A 21974-nucleotide genomic window follows, 5' to 3' on the forward strand; every position below is an offset into this window, starting at 1 on the left:
TAATCTGTCAGTGGGATTATGTTTTCAAAAGTAGTGGAAGAAATCATTTTTTGGATGCTGTGGGTGCCAGGTAGAGGCTCTGTGTGTGTGTCTGTTTTGCCTGGTGTGCTTGTGTCTGGTTTTTTGTGAATTTAAGGTTATTTTGGGGGATCTACCTTGGTTTTTCCACCATCTCCTGCAATAGATCCCTGACACATTTCTCCTAGCAGGCTCTCATGAGCCTGCTCCTAGGAGTTTCCTGTGGGATAGGAGTTTTGGAGGGCCAGGATGGATATTTGCTGTGGTTCTGTCCTGGAGAGCAGGGAGTCAGGCTGGCATTTCCCACCCCAGTGAGGGTGGCACTTTGTCCAGCTCCGTGTTGGTATCCAGTGTGTCTTTGCCATCTTTAGTTCTGCAGTTGTGGGGATATTCTCTTCAAAATGTATTAAAAATGCTACTGAATGCCTTCATTTCATGACTAAATATCCATTTTCTCATCTTGAAGCATCTGGCAAGTTGTTCCACAGGATGGAAAGGTTCATGATTTAACAGTTTTTCTTTTTTCCCCTTCTCTTTAATAACTAGTCCAACTGTTGATTGCTACAAATGGTATTATTGTGTATGATTTGACTCTTAATTTTTTTAAACTTGATGCTAAACAGCTAGACTTTTAAAATGCCATGCCTCTAATTTTTTTAAACTTGATGCTAAACAGGTAGACTTTTAAAATGCCATGCCTCAGGTAGGTTAATGTATATATTTGTAACCTGTACTTTTCTTCAGGTGGTATCAGCATGAAACTCCTAAAATGCCACACGTGGTCATAAGCAAAGGATGTGTTAAACTTGAGAAAGCACTGACCTGGAGAAGGCTCACAGTAGCTCAGAATTTTGCATCTTGGGATAAAGCCAGGCTGGTCTGTCAAGCCTAAATCTCAAAAAGTTAATTCTGGGAAGTTGGGAAGGCAACCCAAACCACAAGGAAGCATCTGAGAGCTCAGGAACAGATATTTATGGCCTTCCATGGAGATAGTTGGATCTCCCAGCATAACTTTATTGGGGCAGCCCTTCAAAAGGATGTCAAAATTCTCTCTTTTTGGAAAATTTGTACGCTGTGTGTTCCCAAAGACCTTTACTGGTTTGAACTGGGACATCACTGTGAGTTCCTGCTGGGACAGAGCTGCTGCTGGGGCTGGATGGGTGAGGTTTGCATAGGAAGTGTTAGAGGGATTTGCTGGATGGATGGGAAAAGTCCTTGTTTGTGGCATCCTTGGGTGCAGGAGGAAGTTCACACCTCAGGGCCAAGGTCCTGGCTGTGCTTCTGCCCCATCAGTGAGAGCCAGTTTGACTTGCAGTGGGAAAAGGGATGTTTTTTCACATGGCATCATGTTCCCACCAGGTAAGAAGCTGTGAGTGGCTGACATGGTGCATCTGAGCCCCACTTCTTTCCATTTGGAAATGCTCTCATTTTCTCCTCAGTATTTGTGTTTTAATGGAAGTGGTGAAGGAATTGTGTACTTGCCAACAGAGGGCTTCAGAAAACATGGTTTGATTACAGCACAGCATTTTATTTTCTTTTTGCTCCAAGCTATGGGAAACTGATAAGAAAATTCAAACTGTTTTCTTGAACTCTTCCAAGTTACCCATGTAATTATCTTAGTACCCTTGGAAATAATCCCTTCTTGTATGAAATCTCTCTCCTTACAGAGTGAATTTATTAAGCAGTGCTGGGTTTCTTTGCTGGGGGCTGTTTATTTTGGAGTGGCTGGGCCAGGAGGAAGGGAAAGGAGAAATCCTTCAAACCTTCCTTTCCCAGCAGGCCCTCAAAATGTGAAAAGAAAGGGAAGAAAAGCAGGGGAGGGAGAAGAAATCTCACCTACACCTCTTCTGGCAGCAACTGGGAGAGAAACCCAGGGAGGTGGGAGGGAGCCCCAGAGAGTCATGGAATGGTTTGGGTTGGAAGGGACCTTTAAAGGGCACCTTCCACTAGCCCAGGTTGCTCCAAGCCCCATCCAGCCCTGGACACTTCCAGGGATTCAGGGGCAGCCACAGCTTCTCTGGGCAGCCTGTGCCAGGGCCTTCCCACCTTCATCATAAAAAAAAAACTTCCTTAGAACTCACCTGAATCAGCCCCCTTGTAGCTGAAAACCATCCCCCCCTGTCCTGTCATGCTGCAGTTTGGTGGCTCCTCCTCTCTTGCCCAAGGCCAATTTCCAAGCTGGCCCTGAGGGCACCGAGGAGAGGGCAGCAGGAGCTCAGAGAATGATGCTGATGGCACCTGGGGCTTTTCCTTGTGCTTCCTTTGTCACTTGGGCAGATTAAGTCTCAAATGTTCTCAGGGTGTTGGACATGATCTGCTCTCTGCTTGTCCCTATTTTCTCTTCTCTCTTTGGCAGCACGTGAAAGTAAAACTGAGCAGGGCTGTTCTTGCTGCCTTCACTGGTGCCAGAGCCATCCCTTGCTCTGGGACTGCTCCTCTTGTGTATCATCCCTGAAGGACCTCACTGATGTTCTCGATGGCTTCTCTTACAACTCTGTATCTGCAGAGAAACCTCATCTCTGCACTCCTGGAGCTTTTCCAGGCCTGATACCTGTGCCTGGAGGCCAGGGAGACCGTGCTAGAACTGAGAGATGGCTTTTAGAGTTGTCATCATTCCTTTCTTTTCATCCTCTCCTTGGTTTTTCTGTCCTTTCAGAAGCCCTGCAGAGGGTCTGATCAGAGAATGCCCTCGTGGCAGGTACAGATGGACCAGGACAGCCCAGGAGCAGCATTGCAGGCTGAGATGATTCCCAGACCAATAATCCAGGTGTTCTGGCTACTCAGGAACTCTTGGAGCTGACTGACCGTTCCTCCCTCCCTGGAGATTTCTACAAAAGTTGCTTTAAAATGTCCCAAAAGCCCAATTCCTTTGTGTTTCTGTTGTATTGGTGAGATCTCTGGAGCACTGGATCTTTATTTACTTCGGGGACATTTTTGGAACAGCACAGTCCCCTCTGGTGACACTGATTTTTCATTGCCTCGTGGGAGGTAAGATGCTCAGCTGGACTTTTGCACTAAAATCTGCTCTTCAGCCTTTACTTCTGAGTAGATTTCCACCTCAGAGGCACCAGACAGGGCTCTGGTGACTTGTAGAAAGAAATATTCCATCATTCCCTGCCTCCATGTCCTGTTTCTCAGCCTACTGACAGCTCCCAGCAGCTCCCACAAGGAAAAGGCTTTGCATGAAGCTGAGGTGGATTGAGTGACTCCCACACACTCTGGGCCAGGCAGAAATGTTGTCCCTCACCATGAAAAGGTCAAGACAGAACTGGACCCATCGAGCTGTGCAATGGTGAAAGGCCTTTGACAACCTTCCTCTTGCAGGAAGGGTTTTGGCTCAGATCTTTCTTGGCCTTGGCATCTTCACAGACCAAAAAAGAAGGCAGAGAAAATCATCGTGTGCATGCAGGGTTGAATCTGCAGCGCTGGGATCGTGTGCTCCTCGCCCCTCCAGCTACAAAGCGCGGGGTCAAGGTCGAATCATCTCCCGTTGATTCTCCTGGAAGGGGAGCAGGACTTTGGGCAATAACAGCCCTTTCCAGACTTCCTTAAAAGCTAAATGCCAAGTGTTTCAAGAGCCTGAAATTGGGCCTGAGTTTATGTGTAAGCCTTGGGAGCTCTGGCATCGGGTAGAGCCGGAGGTAAGATTTTGTTGGCTTGAAAAGGCTCCTGGAGAGCGATGCCAGGAAGTCTTGGCACGTTTTTTTCATGGGGAAGAGCAATGATTTCAACTCAGATGTAACTGTCCAGTCATGAACTGGGGTGGCCCAGCATGGGGAAAGGGGAAAGAGCTGGAAAAATCAAAGGGGCCATGGCAGACCCAGTTTCCTGCTTCTTCCTTTGGCTTCTGCTCCTCGCCCTGGCACTCTCAGACACCCCTGTTTGTGTTGAGTGAGTCTCCAGCTTTGAGCCTTCCTGCCAAGGCACTCCAAGGTTTACTTATCTTACCATCATCTTCCTTCCAGTCAATAAAATAGACTTCAAACCTTTGAAGTAGTGGCTTTCAATGCACTTCAGTTGACTTTTCAAAGAGAGCGTGCCACATCACTTCTGAGCTTGTTTTCTTTTTATTTTTCTTTTTTCTTTTTTTTACAGTTATGTAAATTCAGGGAGGCCAGACAGCAAATGGAGGGAGATTAAAAAGTTCCACGAGGCAAATCAGGGTGTGAACTTGCAGAGCATCAGCTAATTTGCCATAACTGCCCATGTGTGTGCTCCTACCCCTATCCCTTCAGCTACACCACTCACCTCTCATTTCCTCGGGCTCTGAGGATCCACATGAGCAGTTACCCTGGTCCCATGGATGTGTAGCAAGTTACAGCCTATCTCACCCCAAGGTGATTTATTCATCTGTCTGCATCCTCAGTAATCAAGCCACCATCTTATGGAAAGATTGCCTCTCATTTATTTATGTCTGGCCTTATAACTTCAAACTAAGTTGCTAGTATGTCTTAATTTTCTCCATCTGTGAAAACAGATGCTGTTTATTTTGGATGATTTGCCAAGGGAGCCCAGTTGCTGGGGCTTGTTACAGGAGTCAGAGTTGCTGTTGCTCTGTGGCAGCGCTGGACTCGTGGCCTCAGGGGCACTCCTGATGAGCCCCTGCATCTGCCAGCCTCTGCCCCCCACCAGCCCGGGGAATGGGGCTCCAGGACTCTTTTCTTCAGTAATCACTTCAAGGATTTAACCTGCAGCTTTGGAATGGCAAGAGACTGACCGGGCTGTTCACAACAAAAGAAGTGTGAGACTCATGTCAATCTTTTATTCTTAATTTGGGTTTTATTTGTTCACTGTGTGTCCCTCCACATGGCCTGTCCATACAGGTCCTTGATGGTATTTCCAGAAACATTCATCCCATGGCAGTGCCATCCATGGTTGTGCCCCTTGGGCACATAGAATTCCCAGAAAAGGCATTTCTTTAGAGCATTTTCTTTGTGCAGAGGTTCTTTCTGAGTATTCATTCAGTGTTTGGCAAGGTATCATAGAATTATTAAATGGTTTGGGTTGGAAGGGAACCTTTAACATCACCAAGCCCAACCCCTTGCCAGGGGCAGGGACAACTTCCACTGGACCAGGCTGCTCAGAGCCCCATCCAGCCTGGCCTTGGGCACTTCCAGGGATGGGAATAGTCCAGTCCCAGCATCTGATTTTGTGTGCATCAGACAAGGGAAAACCAGCCCTGTCTGTGCCAGAGTGGCACCGGAGCTTCTGCCAGTGTGGGGCTGCCCAGTCCCTGCTCTTCTGCTCTTTTCTTCATGAGGCCATGGCAATGCCAGGCTTGGCTTTTTAAAAGCCAGAGCTGGCAGAGTTTGAGGCTAAAGATACCTGGTTTAAAACCCACTTTCCCCAGAACTTTGCCTTCTTTGTCCCATTACCTTCTGCAGTAGCTCTTCTCTTCCCGGCCTCTGAGGTATTTGCACATCTGAGGGGTCAGAGCAGGGCTCAGCAGCTCAGGGAGCACAAAGGCAGGTTCCTTTTGCTGGATCTCAGTGCCTGAGCTGCCCTGCCTGCCTGGCAGAGCCCTGCTCCTGCTGCTGCAGGTGAAGAGTCGCTGGCACAGAAGTGACGAGCTCGCGGGTGGCCACGGCCCCTGTGAAAGGAGAAAGTTATGATTAAAAAAAACCCCAAAAACCAACTGTGAGGAGTGACACTGACGGGGAGATGAGAGGGAAGCTCCGTGTGTCTGTTTGCTTTCAGTGTCAGACAGGGTTCCAGCCTTTTCTGTTTTCAGGGATGGTTTCATGGCCAAGGTCGAGTGAAACCTAAGGGAAGGAAGGATGCAGATTCCTTTAAAACTGAGAGCTGTGTTTCTTTGGTGACCCTTTTTTCTCTTAAATTGATAAACTCAGTCCATGTAACTCAGAAGCCAAAAGGATCATTTAAGAGAGAGATGCAGGGCCTGGGTCTCCTTCTGCAGGCTCCAAAGCTCAGCTCTGCAGAGGATTTTTGGGCAGGGTGGGAGGCCAGGGAACAATTCCTGCCCCAGGTAACCTCCTGCTGTGGTGAGCCTTGGACAGGATGCTCAGCAGTGCCTGGTGCAGAATTGGCCCCTCCAGCCCATGTTTGGCCAGCAATAGCTTCCCAATTCCATTTTAATGCCATTTTAAAAGACAGCCAATTGAATAATTAACCCTAGGGAAGAGGTTTTCTTCTATCCAAATCTTGTTGATGCAAATATTTTTCATCAGGCCACCCATGTTTTAGAGCAGGCAGGGATTCCCCATTCCTGGAGAAATACTGACCTCCAGTGGGATGTGCCTTTAGCACAACTACTGCTCGGTCCTGAGTCTCTTACTGGGGGCTCTAAAATGTAAATATGCACAGGGGGAAAAAATAAATCCATGTGTTGTGTTTAAAGCAAGTGCCACCTCTCTCCCCCTGCAGTGAGGCTTGGTCCTTCTGAATAACATGGGAAGGGGAATGGCTTTAAACTGAAAGAAATGCATCCAGTCTAAGTTTAGATTCGAAATTGGGAAGGAATTCTTCTCTGTGAGGGTGGGCAGGCCCTGGCACAGGGTGCCCAGAGCAGCTGTGGCTGCCCCTGGATCCTTGGAAGTGTCCAAGGCCAGGCTGGACAGGGCTTGGAGCAGCCTGGGCTGGTGGAAGGTGTCCCTGCCTGTGGCAGGGAGTGGAGTGAGATGGGCTTTAAGTTTGTTCCCAATCCAAACCACTCTGAAATTCTGTTACACCAACACAGCAATTGCCTTTCTTATTGTTTAGGTTGAAAAAGACTTTTAAGATCATCCTTACCCCATCACTGCCAAGCCATGTCCCCAAGTGCCACGCCTACAAAAAAAGGGGAATTTGTACCAGCAAAGACCCCGAATCCTGCAAAGCAGGGTCCCTTTGGGCATCACTTTGAGCCCCCATCACTGCTGCTCTTAGTCCAACCCTGCGGCCAGGGCATCACTCCCTGTGCAAGGACCTCCCTCCACAGCTGGTTTCTGGGTGTGTGGGGCATTTCCCAGCCTGGCAAGAGTGGGAGAGCTGGAATTGAGCTCTGCACACATTACATCCCTTGTCTGAAGGCTCAGAGCAGGTAGGAGCCCTCAGGACAGCCTTCTCTTGCTGCTCCCCAGGCAACCCCTGCACTTCTTGCTCCCTGGCTGTTGATGAATGAGGAATTTTTTTGCCTTCCAGCTGTCTGGAAATTAGGGGAATCACAACAGGAATTATCAGGGAGGGACTGGAACAGATGGGACCTGAGCTTTGACCCACCTGGAAATCCAAGCACAGAGGGATGGATCCTGCATCCCTGTGGTGGAGGTGCTGGCAGTGCAAAACACCAGCTCTGAACCTGGAGCTGAGCAGGTTTTCCAGCCAGGGAGAGGCCCAGACACTGCTGGCAGCCAGGGAGAAAGGTGAAACAAGTCGATTTCTGCTGCAGGACAGTTTTGGGATGGATTTGCCAATGGAACACGGAGCTTGCCCTGCGGTGCTGGGCCCGTGCCTCTCGCTGTAGCTGCTTCACATCTGCTCCACTGCTTCACATCTGGGCTGGGGTTATGTGAGGGGAACGAGAGGTTTTTGTTTTGCTCCTGGAGCATTCCAGCAGTGCCTGTTGTGGTTTAGGGTGTGGGTTTTACTCTGGGGGGCAGCTGGAAAGAGGGATCCTTTGTAGAAAATTGGCTGGGTGGGAATGCCGGGGGCTGCACGGCCTGGCCCCGTGCCTGGGGCAGGAGTGGTCCCACCTGGGCCCGCCTGGGGGGTGTCCCCCACCCTGCTCCAGGCCCCACTCACCATCTGCCCTCTCCCAGCCCCCACAGCCAGGGGAGCCTCTTCCATCACCTCTCCCGTGCAGACCAGACCCAGAGATCAGTTCATGGACTCACCTCCCCTCAACCCTCTCCAGGTGCCCCCGCTCTGCCCAGCCAGGATGCTGCCAGGTACCCCTGGGGCACCCAAAACATCTGGCTGATGCCTTTGAAGCGGCTGTGCCAGTGCAGGCAGCTGCCTCTGGCCCTGGCACTGCTCCCTGTGGGCCACTGTGCCCACCCTGGGGCATCCCCAAGGAGGGCTGGACCCCTGGTGTGAGCAGGGACTGCTGCTCTGGTCCCCAGACATAAGGAGAGAACAGGGGTGCTGCTCTGAGCTGCTCTGAGCTGCTCTCAGGTGGGGTTTCTCAGCTCTTTGGTGTCCCCTGGCACCGTGTGGGGTCCCGGTGGCAGCCCTGGCTCTGTTTTGCAGTGCGCTGTGCCGAGCTGCAGATCCAGCTGACCGAGGCCGTGGCCACCCTGGCTGGCCAGAAGGAGCTCGTGGCCAAGCTGGAGCACGACCTCAGCACCATCCAAGCCCTGTCTGCCGTGCATCGCCCTGAGGCAGAGGTAGCCCTGCCCATGGCCCCGGGGCTGGCTCTCAGAGCTGGGGGCGTGGGGGAGTGTTCACCTCCTCTTTTTTTCCTTTTCTCCTTCTTCTTCTTCTTCTTCTTCTTATTATTATTATTATTTCCTTCCTCTTCTTTCTGATAATTCACCCAGCAGAGTTGGGTGAATAGAAAAAAAATATGATATTATTATTAGATTAATCAAAAAAAAAATAACAACTCCGTGCTCCTCTGGGGGGAAAAAAAATTCCTTTCCTTTTTCTTCTTTTTTTTTTGCTTGCTGTTTTTTTTTTGGGGGGGGGGGTTGGGGGGGTGGGTTTGTTTTTTTTTTTTGAAAGGTTTTGAAAACACAAGATAAACAATATCACAATATTTCTTCCCCTTCCCAGGCAGAGGCTGGGGTTTTGAGGTGCAGCATCAGCTGGGTCAGTCCTTATCCCTGCAGGGAACCTGTCCAGCAGGGATGAGGCTGCAGCTGCCAGGGCAGCAGCAGGACCCAGGGGGGGTTGCTTTGCCCAGGCACCTTCGGGTGGGTGGGAAATGTTTAATTTCTTCTGCTTGTGCTGCCCAGGGTGCGGCCGTCCCCGGGCTGGAGAAGATCCCTGAGCCCATCAAGGAGGCCACGGCGCAGTTTTATGGTGAGAGGGGGAGCCAGGCTGGGCTGGGACACCCCAGCCACGGGCAGGGTGGTCACTTCTCCAGGGACGGCAGCTCCTGAGCCATCCCTGCTCAGTGTGTCTCCCACTGGGACAGTTTTCCCTGCTGGGCATGGTTTGCCCATCTTCTGGCCCCTGCCAAGGGGCGCAGCAGGCACGTGCCAGGCCTGGCTCTGTGCTGAGCTGGTGAGCCCAGGCTGAGCCAAACACCCTGAGCTCTGAGCTCTCTTCCCACACCAAACCCCTCCAGAGCCAGTGAAACATTTCCTGTACATCAGCCCCTGCGCTGAGGTCTGCAGGAGAAAATGAATCAAACAAAAATAACAACTCCTTGCTCCTCTGGGGAGAAAAAAAAAAAATTCCTTTTCTTTTTTTTCCGTTATTTGCTTGGGGTTTTTTTTGTTTGTTTAGAAAGGTTTTGAAAACACAAGATAAACATTATCACAGCAACAGTCCCACCAAGCTAAACAACCTGCAGCCACCCATCCTGCTCCATGAATAACTGCTCAGTGCAGCTGGTTGAGTCATGGCCTTGGGGACACATTTCTCCTTGGCTGTGAACGCCACTGCCAGGAAGGAAGAGCAGGGAGGGATGAACACAGCCTCCCAGGCACCCACAGAGCCCCATCAAGGGGGCAACCCATGGGGGACACCCAAAACATGGGGTCCTGGGCATAGCAAGCTGGTGGTGGATGAGGAGTCGGGGTAGGGGAGAGAGGATTGTGGCTCTGGGGCTTTATTTCAATGCTGCAGCTGCTGCAGAGGCCAGAGGAGAGAGTCTGGCAGGGATGGGCAGGGTTGGAGTCAGGGAAAGGCAGCCATGGGTTGCACCAAATAATGCAATTGGTTTTCCTGTCCACATTGAGTCGTCAAAAAAGAAAAAAAAAAAAAAAAAAAGCATAAATAGCAGTCCATGTTGTAATAACTGTGCACAGGGGGTGATTTGGGTGCTCCCAGGGCCCCATAGCAGGAGGACCTTGAGCACAGCCCTGAGGTGGGTGGTGGGCATCTACCAGGTCATCTCTCACACCAAACCTCATCCACAGGCCACCCTCCATCCCCTGGCACCTCATTCCCTGAGGGCCAGGTGGACTCTCTCCTCTCCATCATCTCCAGCCAGAGGGAACGCTTCCGGGCCAAGAACCAGGAGCTGGAGGGGGTGAGTCTGCTGGGGAGGGGCTGGGGGGGCTGCAGGGCCTCAGCCTGGGCTGGCTGCTCTGCTGACCTGTGGAATTCTGTCCCAAGCACTGCAGGCAAAAGGAAAACATCCTGCTGTGAGCAGGAGCAGAGCCTGCCCCAGCCCATCCCGCTGCTGCAGCTCCAGGATAGGTCCAAGCCCCTGTGTCCCTCTGGCCCTCTGCCCCTGTGTCCCTGTCCTCCTGGCACAGAGTTTGGGGCTGCCATGGAAAAAGCACATAGAGAGTACATTTTGAGCTAATAAATTGAAGTAGAACTCAAAATAACCTTTCCCAAGCTGTCTGATTGTGTCTGCACCTCCTGTGGGAGCCACATCCCATCCCAAAGCCCCCCTCAGCCACCTTGGCTGCCCCAGCCCTTCTTTGGCCACTGAGGGATGGGCTTCTTAATGGGTCAGGACTGGGACCCCCCTTCTGCCACATCTGGGACAGTTTTAATTCGGGAGCAATTTGAATTCAAAGCCAGGGGGGTTTAGTTCTGGGATTAACTGAACCCTGGCTGGGTCCCACGGTCCCCCCACACCCCGTGCAGGAGAACCGGATGCTGCAGCACACGGTGCACGCCCTGCAGAGCGAGCTGGACAACCTGAGAGCTGACAACATCAAGCTCTACGAGAAGATCAAGTTCCTGCAGAGCTACCCTGGCCGGGTGAGTGCCCAGCTGTCCGTCTGTCTGTCCATCCTCGGGCTGGGCTCACGTGGAAGGACAGCCCCCAGACACAGAAATTGCACATTTCCAATGTGCAGCTTGCATGGGAGTTGGAGCTGATTGGGGTGGGAAAGGTTCTCCCTGCCAGGAAGGCAGTTTAGAACTGTGCTGAGGGATCTTTGACATCTTTGAAGCCAGAAGCGCAGATTTGCTCCCTAGCAGAGCTGCTACACCCCCTCTGATGCTCACTGCTGGCAGTGTGGTGCTCTAGCAGGCAAGTGTGGATTCTTCTGCCAGAGGTTAAATTGGGATCCCCTGCAATAAACCCCTGCAGCAGAGCCTGGAAAATAATTCATCCTGTCCCACTTGTGCTCGTTCCTGAACTTCTTGTATCCAGCAGAAAGAGCTGCTCCCTGAGCAGCCAGAAGACAAAAGAGAAGAAGCCAGCCCAAAATCATCCCAGTAATGCCAGGACAAGGCTGGGAAGGGGGACCAGACTTCACTGCAACCTGCTCTGCTCGTGCTGTGTCCCTCAGGAGGTTCCTCCCTGGGGGTTTGCAGGAGGCTCAGGCTGCTGCCTGGGAGATTTCCACTGCCAGCACTTCCCTGGTCAGAGCCAGGCTCTCCTGACCTCGGGCTTTCCTTAGAAATGCCAAAGTGCCACTCACTCAGGGACACCCATTCCCTGCCATCCTTCCCCCTGGCTGCTGCCTTTCCGTGCTGCCTGCACCGAGTCTGTTTTGTTGAGGAATATTTTAATAGCATTTGGTGGTGGGAAACTCCTACAGCTTGAGGCACCTTATTTGGTTCCTCTCATTATGTCCCCGTGATGACGCCAGGTCGTCCCCTCTGACATTTTTTTCCCCTTTCTCCTGTGGAATATCATCTCCATGTTTATCCTCTGCCACAAGGCAACCCCTGAATGCCATTGCCATGAGCTAAAGAGCAAAACCCTCCATGGCAGCAGCGCAGGGGATTGCATAATTCACCCCCTAATGGGACATGTGACACGTTAAAAATACTCATCAAAGATCACTGCAGTGGCCGGGCTGCTCCTCGCCCCTAAATGGGGCTCTGGTCTCATCACTGTGACCCCAGGGTTGGGTTGCAGTGTGTGAGGCCAGGCTTACTAAAGGTTTACACAGAGGTGTAACAGCCAGCCATGGGGCTGGGCAGGGCAACCCTCTGCACGTAGGAACAGGTCCAGAAATCCCTCGGGGAGTGTGAGCTGAGCCGGGCAGGGCGGCAAGTGGCGCCGTGCTGGGACAGGGAATTAGCACTGGAGCAAGGAGCCAGAGCCTGCAGCAGGCTGTGCCCAGGGCTGGTGGCAGCATGTGCTGTTCCCAGGCTGGATTTGGGCAGGGATGATGTGGAATCTGCAGCTCCTGCAGAGGTGGAGGAAGGAGGAGCAGGGAGGCTGCACGAGCATCCTCGCTGCAGCCAAGGCTGTGTAAGGGGAATTATACAGAAGTATAAAATCCATCCTGTCTGAACCCACCCAAATCTTTCCCTTCTTTCAAGGGGTTTTCTTCATTTTCCTTGCCCTTTTCCCAGCCTGTGACAGCTCTATGTTTGAGCAATGACTTCCTTCTCCTAAACTGCTGTCTCCCTCCTGCCTGGCCCAGCAGAGGAATTCAGGGTGGGATTTGCAGTAGCCCAGGTGAGCTCTGTGAGGATGACACAGGTGACAATTATTTCATGGAAAGGGCCCAAAATAGGGAGACACAGGAGAAACAGGGAGTCCTCATGGCAGAATCCCCTGATGTAACAACCCAAGGTCCTTTCCAACCCAAACAATTCCACAATTCTGTGAAGAAAGGACTTTGTTCCACAGCTCCTGTTGTGCTTCTCCTTTCTGAAGGGGACAGATGCTTTCAGCCCCGTGGGTCAGCTCTGGGCTGTGCTGCTCCATCCTTAGGGGGTGTTTTCTTCCAGATGGGGGAGCTCAGGGCTCTGTCCCTGTGCTGGGTGTCCCTGCTGGCTCTCACCTGCCTTTGCTCCCACAGGGCAGCAGCAGGGATGACACGGAGCAGCGCTACTCCTCCCAGTACGAGGAACGCCTGGACCCCTTCTCCTCCTTCAGCAGGAAGGTATGAAAGGCTCCCCAGCACCCTCCCTCTGCATCAGCCCCTCTGTGTGCTGCGGGGTCATGCCCAGGTGAAATCCAGGGAGCTCTGATAGAATGAAACGCACTCAAACGTCCTTTGCTTTCAAAAACAAAAACAAACAAACAAAAACGTCACTGTGCCCAGATGATGGCTGGGGGTGGGGGGCAAATAGGACCATCCTGGGGCACACAGCTCCTTCGATGTTTTGTAAACCCTCTGAGCCTCAAAATCTTGTATGGTTTCCTTGTAGGAACGCCAGAGGAAGTACCTGAGCCTCAGTCCCTGGGACAAAGCCACGCTGAGCATGGTGAGTGGCTGCTCTGCCAGCACTGCTGGGAGCTGAGAGGTTTTCCCTGCAAGGGAATGGGGCTCTTGGGCAGTGGGAAGGGGCTCTTGGGCTCTTGGGCAGTGGGAAGGGCCCATCCCTGCTGTCCTGGGCAGGGTGCAGGGCACACTGGGCCATGCTGGCATCTGGGTTAGGAGCAACCCCTTTCCTGCCTTGCTGCCCATCACCGTCCCCAGAGGCATTTCAAGGACATGGAGATGTGGCACCTGGGGACGTGGTTTGGTGTTGGGCTTGGCAGCACTGGGGGAATGGTTGGACTCAAGGATTTTTGAGGTCTTTTCCAACCTACACAATTCTGATTCTATTCTAAGATTCCAAGCACCTCTCCTCTGGTTTGGGGCTCAGGGCTGCACCCCCAGCCAGGGGCAAACCCTCCTGCATGGGAGACCCCCCCAGAGAGCCCCAGCACCCCACACATGTGGGGAGGAGGAGTGTGAGGGGCTGCAGAGGGTCCCACACTCCGGGGAAGATCTCTGCCCCACAGAGCACAGCATCCTCAGACACACACTGACTTCTCATTGCATTCTCCTTAAAAACCCCTTCCCAAGCCCTGATCCTTCCTGCTCTGGCTCTTCCTTCCAAAACAGCATCAGGGGAAATCCTGGGGAAGCTGTGGTGTCTGCAGCAGCAGAGGGTCCTGTCTGAGCCACAGAGGTGACTGCTGCCACTGCAGCTTGGGCTGCCATCTCTTAGGGGATAACTTTCTGAGCTAAAAATGTGGTTATTGAGGAAATCTGACTTATAGTGGAATTTGTGGCATTAGCAGCAGGCTCAGGAAGGGGTTTTGGCTGAGTTAACCCCCAGCTCTCCAGCACAAGGGAGGTGAGCGTGGGACTGTGGGGCTGCAGAGAACACAGAGATATCCTGTAATAAAGGCAGAGCTGTCATTTGCATAAAAACCAAGCAAATGCCAACATGAATATGGATTGTGTGGCGTGCTAGCACCACGGAGAATTAATGAAAGGCATTCACAAAAAAAAAAAAAAAAAAAAAACTGACTTAGGGGAGTTATTCCTTGGGAATATTTAAGAACATAATCTTGTTTGTTACAGCAGCCTCCGCCGTGGCCGTGAATAGCAAAGACGATTTCAGCCCGGAATGGGTTTGGTGGGAGATCTGTGGGTTTTAATGCCAGCTTTGGAAAGGCTGCGTGGTGTTTGGGGAATGTGCTGATGTCCATAATGAGTCCCTGGGTTACAGCAGGAATAAAGAGTGGCTACGAAGGAAGGGAGGGCCTGTCCTTTGCAAGCCACTCCTCTGCTGCTCCTGATTTTCATGCTTTTGAAGGGATGGGCATGAAGGTTTTCCCACTGGGATGTGCCAAAAGGGCTCAGGCATCATCAGGGTCTGGCTGTGGTTCAGTGGCCTCTCCAAAATGAGGGGTGGAGGGTGATTCATCCTGACCCGACAGGTTTCCAGCCCCCAGTGAGCTTGGACAGCCCTGTGGGGTGGCACAGGCTCTGCAAGGGTGGAGAGCAAAGCTTTGGGGCAGAGCTTGCAGAGCCAGAGCAAGGGGACAGCAGGGCCCAGCTCTGGGGACTCCAGGAGCAGCTTCTGGGAACTCCAGCACAGCCTTGGCTCCAGTGCCCTGCTCAGGAGGCGACAAGGGGATGCTGCAAAGCACAAAGTTGTTTGAGCTCATATTAAAAATGTGCAAAGCTTAATTACTGCTGGGGTTTCTCTGCGGAGCAGGCACCGGGGCAGGGCTGGCACAGCAGGAGCAGGGAGAGCTGCTGGAGAGAGCTGGGCTAAAGCAACTCAAAATAAACCCCAAGAAGGTTTTTCAGTGGGGGAAAGCCCACACTGAATCCACCTTGGTTTGGGCTGAGAGCGTAGGCACTTGTGCAGCCACCTTGAAGGAGCATCGCTGCTCAGAGCTGGGCACAGGTGGGTGGCAAACACCACCTCCCTGCATGTTTGTGCAGGGTCTGGCAGGAACAGGCTCCCAGTCCTGGCCAGGATCTCTGCAGGCCTGTTTGAGGAGAGCTGCTTTCCAGTGACCCACACTAAAATGGGATTTTCCATTCTGCTCTCCTGCAGGGGCGGCTCATCCTGTCCAACAAGACCGCTCGGACCGTGGCCTTCTTCTACACCCTGCTCCTGCACTGCCTCGTCTTCCTGGTGAGGGGGAGCCCCAGGGGGTGGGCACTGAGATAAAACATCCCCTGCCCTCCCCTCCAGGCGGAATTTGGGCTGGTTTAAGATGCTGTGCCAAGCGTTGCACCTGCTGTGTCGGTGGCTCTGCAGGCACGGCAGGGCCGGGAGCGTGGGACATGCCAAGGAATATCCCCTCGGCTCCACAGGGTGGAAATCCCACCCTGGGTGGGCACAGCCTTGCCCAAGGGCAGGAGCTGGGAGCTGCCTGTGTGCTCATGTTGTTGCTGGGATCAGCCATGGGATCGTGGTGCCATGCAGGGAGCTCACACAGAGTTCAGTGTGATGCCAAGCAAGCCTCTGCTGAGAGGGGAGCAAAATTTTGGTTAATTATTATGAATCTAATACCATAAGTGATTTTAGGAATAAAATACACGTCCCTGAGCCCACACTACCTGGTTCTAGACCATGTGGATCCTGTTCCTGGGTGCATCCTTAACCTCCTGCTCAGTGGAGTTCATTTGCTGCCTCTCCAGGGATGAGCTCTGGCTCTCCCCATGCTCCTGATGTGCCCTGTGGCTCCGTTTTTCTTTAGTTTTCAAGTTTCCCCCAACTCTACATTAGGGTTGAAAGTAGAGAAGCAGAGGTTTAGGAGAGATGGAGGCTTCAGCCAGCCCAAATCTCCTGGGAGTTTGTCATGGTGCAAACTCCTCCAGTATCCTTGCACAGTTTCTGAGAGTTTATTTGTCATTTCAGGGAGGAAAAAAAAAGCCAAACAAATCATCAATAATTAAACGAGGAAGTGAGATGAAAGCCAAATCAGAACAATATTTCTGTCCTGCTCTCAAAGTTATTTTGGTGAGGAAAGGAGCAAAGGAAATAAAAAGTTAAACATCATTAAACTTTAAAGCTCTAACCCAAAAAAAAAAAAAAGAAAAAAGGAAAATTCATAAATATTACATGGCTGTTGGAATGATCTTACATCATCTAGACACAAAAGAGCCTGAAATCCAGCACCCAGCACTGCCTGGCTGGGGATGAGCTGTGTGTGCCACAGAGGACTGGAGGAAGCCCCTGCTCCTCCATGCCCACAGTGGGACTGACATCTCTGCCACTGATCCTGGGAGACTTCAGTTAACCCTGGTTTGGATTTGCTGGTGGGTGTTTGTGTGGTTAGGGTGATTCCCTGGTGATAACAGCTTACAAATCCCCAGGGACTGAACCAATCAGCTGGGGATGGGAGGGCTTCTCCCTCTTCCCAAACCCCAGCACTGCCTCCTCAGACCTCGGCTCTGCAATGAGAACACGGAGGCATGGAGGTAACAAGGAGCCAAGCCAAGCACTGACCTTCCTTAAGCCTGTTCCAAAAATACATCTCCATCCATGTGCAGCCCTGAGCCTTATCCCAAACCACCACAGCAGCACTGCCCAGTAAAAATAACCCACTGGAAAAGGTCATCTTGACCATGCTGAGGGCAGCCCCAGCAGCACACTGGGGTTCCCCACGCTGGTGATCACAGAGTCACGGTGTGGGTGGGAAGGGAGCTTAAAAATCCTCCAGTTCCACCCCCCGCCATGGACAGGGACACCTTCAGTGTCCCAGGCTGCTCCAAACCCCATCCAGCCTGGCCTTGGACACTTCCAGGGATCCAGGGGCAGCCACAGCTTCTGTGAACAACCTCCCCACCCTCACACAGGGAAGAATTTCTCCCTGATATCAATTCCAAACCTACTTTCTATCAGTTTGAAGCCATTCCTTTGCCCTGTCACTGTGCCTCTCCAGGACGGGATGGCAGGGCCAGGCTGGCACAGCAGTGGCACAGACTGCAGTGAGGAGGGGCTGGGATGGAGGTGGGAGCAGAGCTGATCCCATTCCTTCCCTTGCAGGTGCTCTACAAAACCGCCTGGAGCGAGAGCGTGGGTCGGGACTGCACCGCCTTCTGTGCTAAGAAGTGAGTGAGCACAGGCTGGGCCAGCCCGGCCTCAGGGCTGGCTTGGTGGGCAGGGCTTGGTCTGCAGCAGATTTTTTGGGCACCCCAGTGCTGGAAACAAGGCCAGTTAATTGGGCTTTAAACCCACTGAGGGAGGGGGAAGAAAAAGCTCACGGAACAGGGCGACCACTTGTGTTTGGTTGGGTGTTCTCCAAAGCCTTTCCTGCAGGCAGTCTTTGCCCAGGAGGAATCCTGATAAAGGTTTATGATAAAGGTTTATAAATGATCCTGGAGACCTGGGGGGTGTCAGACCCGTGCCATGACTCCAGTTCCCTGCTGGCCATGGCTGGAGCAGGGCACAGTGCTTATCCTCAAGGAATGACCCCTTGGAATCGGTGCTGGGCCGCCAGAGCACCCTGGGGCTGGCTGCAGGGTAACGTGGCTCTGCCCTTTCCCCAGGTACGCTGACCACCTCCACGAGTTCCACAAGAACGGGGACGTGGGTGGCATGTGGCAGTGACAGCTGGACACGACCCCTGCAGTCCCGCAGAGGAGCTGTCCCCGCTGCTGCCGGCTGCTTTGCTGTGGCTTTGCTTTCTGCTCTGTAGGATGAAGGCAGTGATCCCCCCCCACTCCCACCCGTGAAATTAAAAGCCTCAGCTGAGGAAGAATCATTTTCCAGCCCTGGAAGGGCTGCAGCAGTTCCTGTGCTCTCCTGATGTCTCAGAGAGCTCAGTCCTTAGCAAAACACATGGAAAATGCAGGATCAGAGGTTCCCCCCCTCCCAGATCCACATCTCTCTCCATCCTGTTTGAAGTCCAGTGCAGCACTGGGTGGGCTAAATCCAGCCAGACACGGGGAGGAAAGGCAACCTCCTGAACTTGCATTTTCAGGTGTTGTGCTATTGGAGAGTTCCTGTTTTGCTCCAGCTCTGGGGATCTCCTGCCCGTGCTGCTGGGCACTGGCAGATGCCCTTCTTGACCTGGAGCCCTCAGCTTGGGAATAGTTGGGAATAGCTAGGACTTAAAGGGCATGAAGGGAGGTGCTGCTGGTCAGGCCTGACCTTACAGGGATGCTCCAGACTCTCCTTGCTGAGATGCTTCTGCCTCTTAGGAAACCACAAGTCAAATCAAGCAATTGCTGGTGATTGGGTTTGCTGGGTGATGAACACTGGGCTGCTAATTTGGGGTGATCTGGGGAGACAGAGGTGATAGGAGATGCTCCAATTAAAAAGAGCAGGTCCCAGCAACCCCCCTTCCTGCTGTGAGCACATGGTGAGGGAAGGTATTAGCTTGTTAACCTGGTCCTCAATTAAAATTCCCCTCTGTAGACAGGAGAGCAGCATTGCTCCCAATTAATATTTCATTGCAGACTCACATCCATTGCCATTCCCGTTGCTGGGAAGCCAGGGCCTCTAACGCAGCGTGCAGGCAGGGAAAGGCCTCACATCTGCCACGGGCAGCCAGGGTTTATTTATAGGAGCTGTGGCCGATGGCAAAATGTAAAATACTCAAAAATTGAAGGGAGGGATAAACCCCAAGGGACCGACCTGCACCTGTCCTGCCCAGCACAGGGAAAACCGAGCCCAAATGGAAGGGAAGCAGTGAGGGGGTGATGCTGCCATGGCTGGGGCCCTCTGCATAAAGCAATCAACTTCAGATCTGGGGGAGATGAGGTTTGGCTGCCTGAAATCAGTAGATGAGAAACACGATCCAGGGAAGGGTGGGCTGCTTTTTTGAGGCTTTGTTGGGAAGGTTAAAATTGCTTTTTTTAGCAGCTGTATGTGGTGTCTTGGAATTGCAAAACTTCTGCAGCTATTCACACTTGTACTCCTCATAAATGACTTAAAATAGATGTCGAGTTCTGTTGGACAAGTGATAAAATAAACTTAGCCATGCATTGACTGGGTGGCTTTTGTGCTCTGTTTCCTTTTTTATTTTTTTGGACTTTTGATATTAAACAACTGAGAAATGTCCTGCTCGAGTCCAAGGGCAGAGTGTGCAGCTAATTTTAGAAACCCATTACAGCAGCTAAAGGCAGTGATGTCTCGCAGCGCCGGGGAGGGCAGGACCTCTGTCCCCATGTGCTGGAGCCAGCGTCCCAGCTGCCATCAACACCAGCATCCCACGGGCCTGAGAAAGCCTCTGGGGATGGAGGGAGCACGGGAATTGAGCCCAGGCAGCTCCAAACCCCGAGATATTCTGGATTTCCCCACGTGGCTGTTGGCACAGGCACTCCAGCTGAACGGTGTCAATTTGCCTGGCTAATTTTGGTGAGCTGCTCACGATCCCCCTCTTCCTCAGCCTCCTTTTTCCTTGCTTTTCCAGCCCTGGGAGGCCCCAGCAGCCCCGGCCTGGCAGAGCTGGGCTGCCTTGGGCTTCAGGCACAGCTTCCTTTGGCCGAGCCCAGCAGTGCAAGGGGGTCTGGGGAGGGCCAGGAGCTGTTCCCCCCACCACGAGGGGCCTCTGTGCCAGAGATTTTCCAGCCCTCCAGGACACCTGGGTCTTGCCAGTCCCCTGGAGCTGCTGAATCTTGTCCCTCAGGCAGAGCTGTCACCTCCTTCCATCCGAAATAAAAATGACAAGCTCACTGATTTGTCCCAAAATCCCTCCCGGGGAGGGCAGGCGTTAGATGTGGGCTGTTGTTTTCTCTGCTGATCTCACAGTTCTGCAGCTTCCAGCAGCTCCCACTGCCGTGGCATGGCCCTGCCCTGCCTGCCCTGGCTCACCCCAGCCCTGGTGACCTTGCAGCAGCCCGGGGATGGCCGGGTGTCCCCGGAGCCGCTCCCAAGAGTCCGGCTCTGGCTGCCAAACCCCGTGTCCTGAGGCAGGGAAAGCCTGGGCTGGGGAGGGCTCTCGGGTCACTGCCCAGAGCCTCAGCCAAGTTTTCAGAGCTGCTTCCCAGTTGTGCTGGAGGTGCTGGGCTCCAGGGGATCCCGGTGATTCCGGGCAGAGCGGAGTGTGCCGGGACAGTGGGATGCTCCTGCTTAGGACAAAACAGAATCCTGCAGTTTTGGTGCCTCGGGAGATGCCCTGCATGTGAGGGGTGTCCTGGAGTGGCCAGGCACAGGGGGATGGCTCCTGCAGCTCCCAACACCTCCTGGCACCCCCAGCCAAGCTTGGAAGTACTGGCAGTGCTGTGTCCAAACCCCTTTCCTCCAGAAAAATGACGCTGTGCATCAATTAAAGCCAGCAGGAGCCCCAGCCTGGGGCAAGAGCTCCAAACCAGCTCACCCTGCGCAGGGTTTGCCTGGAGGAGAGCAGCAGCAGCACTGTCCTTGTTGTCCTGGCACATGTGGGATTTAGGGCTCGGCCAATTCCTCATTCCCTGCCTGATCCAGCACCAGGGTGTCACTGGCTGTGCTGGGTTTTGGGGACACACTGAATTCTCCTTACAGCCACCTACAGAGCCACAGCCCTGAGCCCCAGCACCCCCCCTAAACCCCATTTTCAGCCAGGCTCAGAGGGCAGCCCCAAAGCACCCCACAATCTGTGCCTCGTATGGAGGCAGGGGGAGAAAATGGGATTGGATTTTTTTACTAATTTGATTTGAAAACCCCTTTTATCCCTGAGTGATTCAAAAGAAAAGAATTTCAGCGACCCCTTGCTCTCCCTTGCTGTTTTAAATTTAATTATGGGAAACAATTTTAATTAGTATCGACAGATATTCAGGAAAATAATTATGGGCAAACCTGTGCTTCTTATATCTGTTTAACCTGCGAATCTCCCAGCCCATCTCAGAGACCCAGGCTGAATTTCGGGGGTTTATCTGCTAATAAAAGGCTCCTGGGGAAGCTGGGCTGGCTAACGAGATAACAGGCTGCTCACATCTGGGTCACAAGTTCAGTTTTTGCCGTGGGCAAAGGAGACAAGAGAGAAATCGCGGCCAGGATGTGGCCAATCTGTTGTGATCTGGGGCCGCAGCCCATCGGGCAGGGCTGAGGGGGCTGATCCCCGTGGATTCAGGATGCTGAATGCCCCGGCAGCTCCAGAAGGAGCACTGTGTGCAGAGCAAACTGCAGCAGCAATTATTGCGGTGCTATAAAAAACCAATAATGCGATTTCCTAAAGGTTTCCGTGCGGGCGCCTCGTCCCTGCTGGCAGCGGGGCTGCGGAGCCGCTGTCGCACAGGTAGGCACCGGCTTTGCAGAAGGGAAGGGGAGATCGATGGCCCCGAGCGGCAGAGCCAGCGCAGGATGCCAGCGAGACTCCGGACACAAACACGGGCAGAGCCAGCCCGGCTTATTTCCAGTCCAGGGTGTACCCAGCGAGTGTGGGGCATAAACAGAGGCTGGCAGGGCCAGCGCACGGACACAGCCCACGCAGGAAAAAGGGGGTGGAATAGAAGTTTGGGGATCTCCACAAAGCCCCTGTGGGGGAAAAGGAGGTCATGCCTCAAGGGTTTGGGGATCTGGGAGGAGGAACCTGGCCAGGCCGGCCACAGGTACTTATTTCTGAAAATGTGGCTCTAATTATCCACTACAAGCAGGCAGGGAAATGGTGGTGCTGCATCTCCACCACTGGATGCCTTTAAATCGCAGCTGAACATCTGTCCTGAAGACATGCTCCAGTTCAGGCAGGAATTCCAGCCAGGCAGCAGGAATTGTCATCCAAGGGTGAGCACCACTGCCAGCCACCAACCATCGTCCTCTCA

The 21974-nt window shown here is 52.8% G+C and overlaps 1 protein-coding gene across 1 annotated transcript in view; it reads left to right on the forward strand.

The window, feature by feature from the left end:
- CUX1 (cut like homeobox 1) overlaps positions 1 to 19224 on the forward strand; it is a 270952-nt gene extending 251728 nt beyond the window's left edge. The window contains exons 15-23 of the mRNA XM_053960865.1: positions 8206 to 8342; positions 8913 to 8979; positions 10044 to 10156; positions 10726 to 10842; positions 12849 to 12932; positions 13201 to 13257; positions 15337 to 15417; positions 17278 to 17342; positions 17781 to 19224. Of these exons, the coding sequence (XP_053816840.1) occupies positions 8206 to 8342; positions 8913 to 8979; positions 10044 to 10156; positions 10726 to 10842; positions 12849 to 12932; positions 13201 to 13257; positions 15337 to 15417; positions 17278 to 17342; positions 17781 to 17841 (782 nt within the window). The 3' untranslated portion in view covers positions 17842 to 19224. The remainder of the gene's footprint in view (positions 1 to 8205; positions 8343 to 8912; positions 8980 to 10043; positions 10157 to 10725; positions 10843 to 12848; positions 12933 to 13200; positions 13258 to 15336; positions 15418 to 17277; positions 17343 to 17780) is intronic.
- The last annotated feature ends 2750 nt before the right edge of the window (positions 19225 to 21974 follow it).

The sequence above is a fragment of the Vidua chalybeata genome, chromosome 20 (genome assembly GCF_026979565.1).
Source record: "Vidua chalybeata isolate OUT-0048 chromosome 20, bVidCha1 merged haplotype, whole genome shotgun sequence".
In the NCBI taxonomy this organism is placed as follows: domain Eukaryota; kingdom Metazoa; phylum Chordata; class Aves; order Passeriformes; family Viduidae; genus Vidua; species Vidua chalybeata.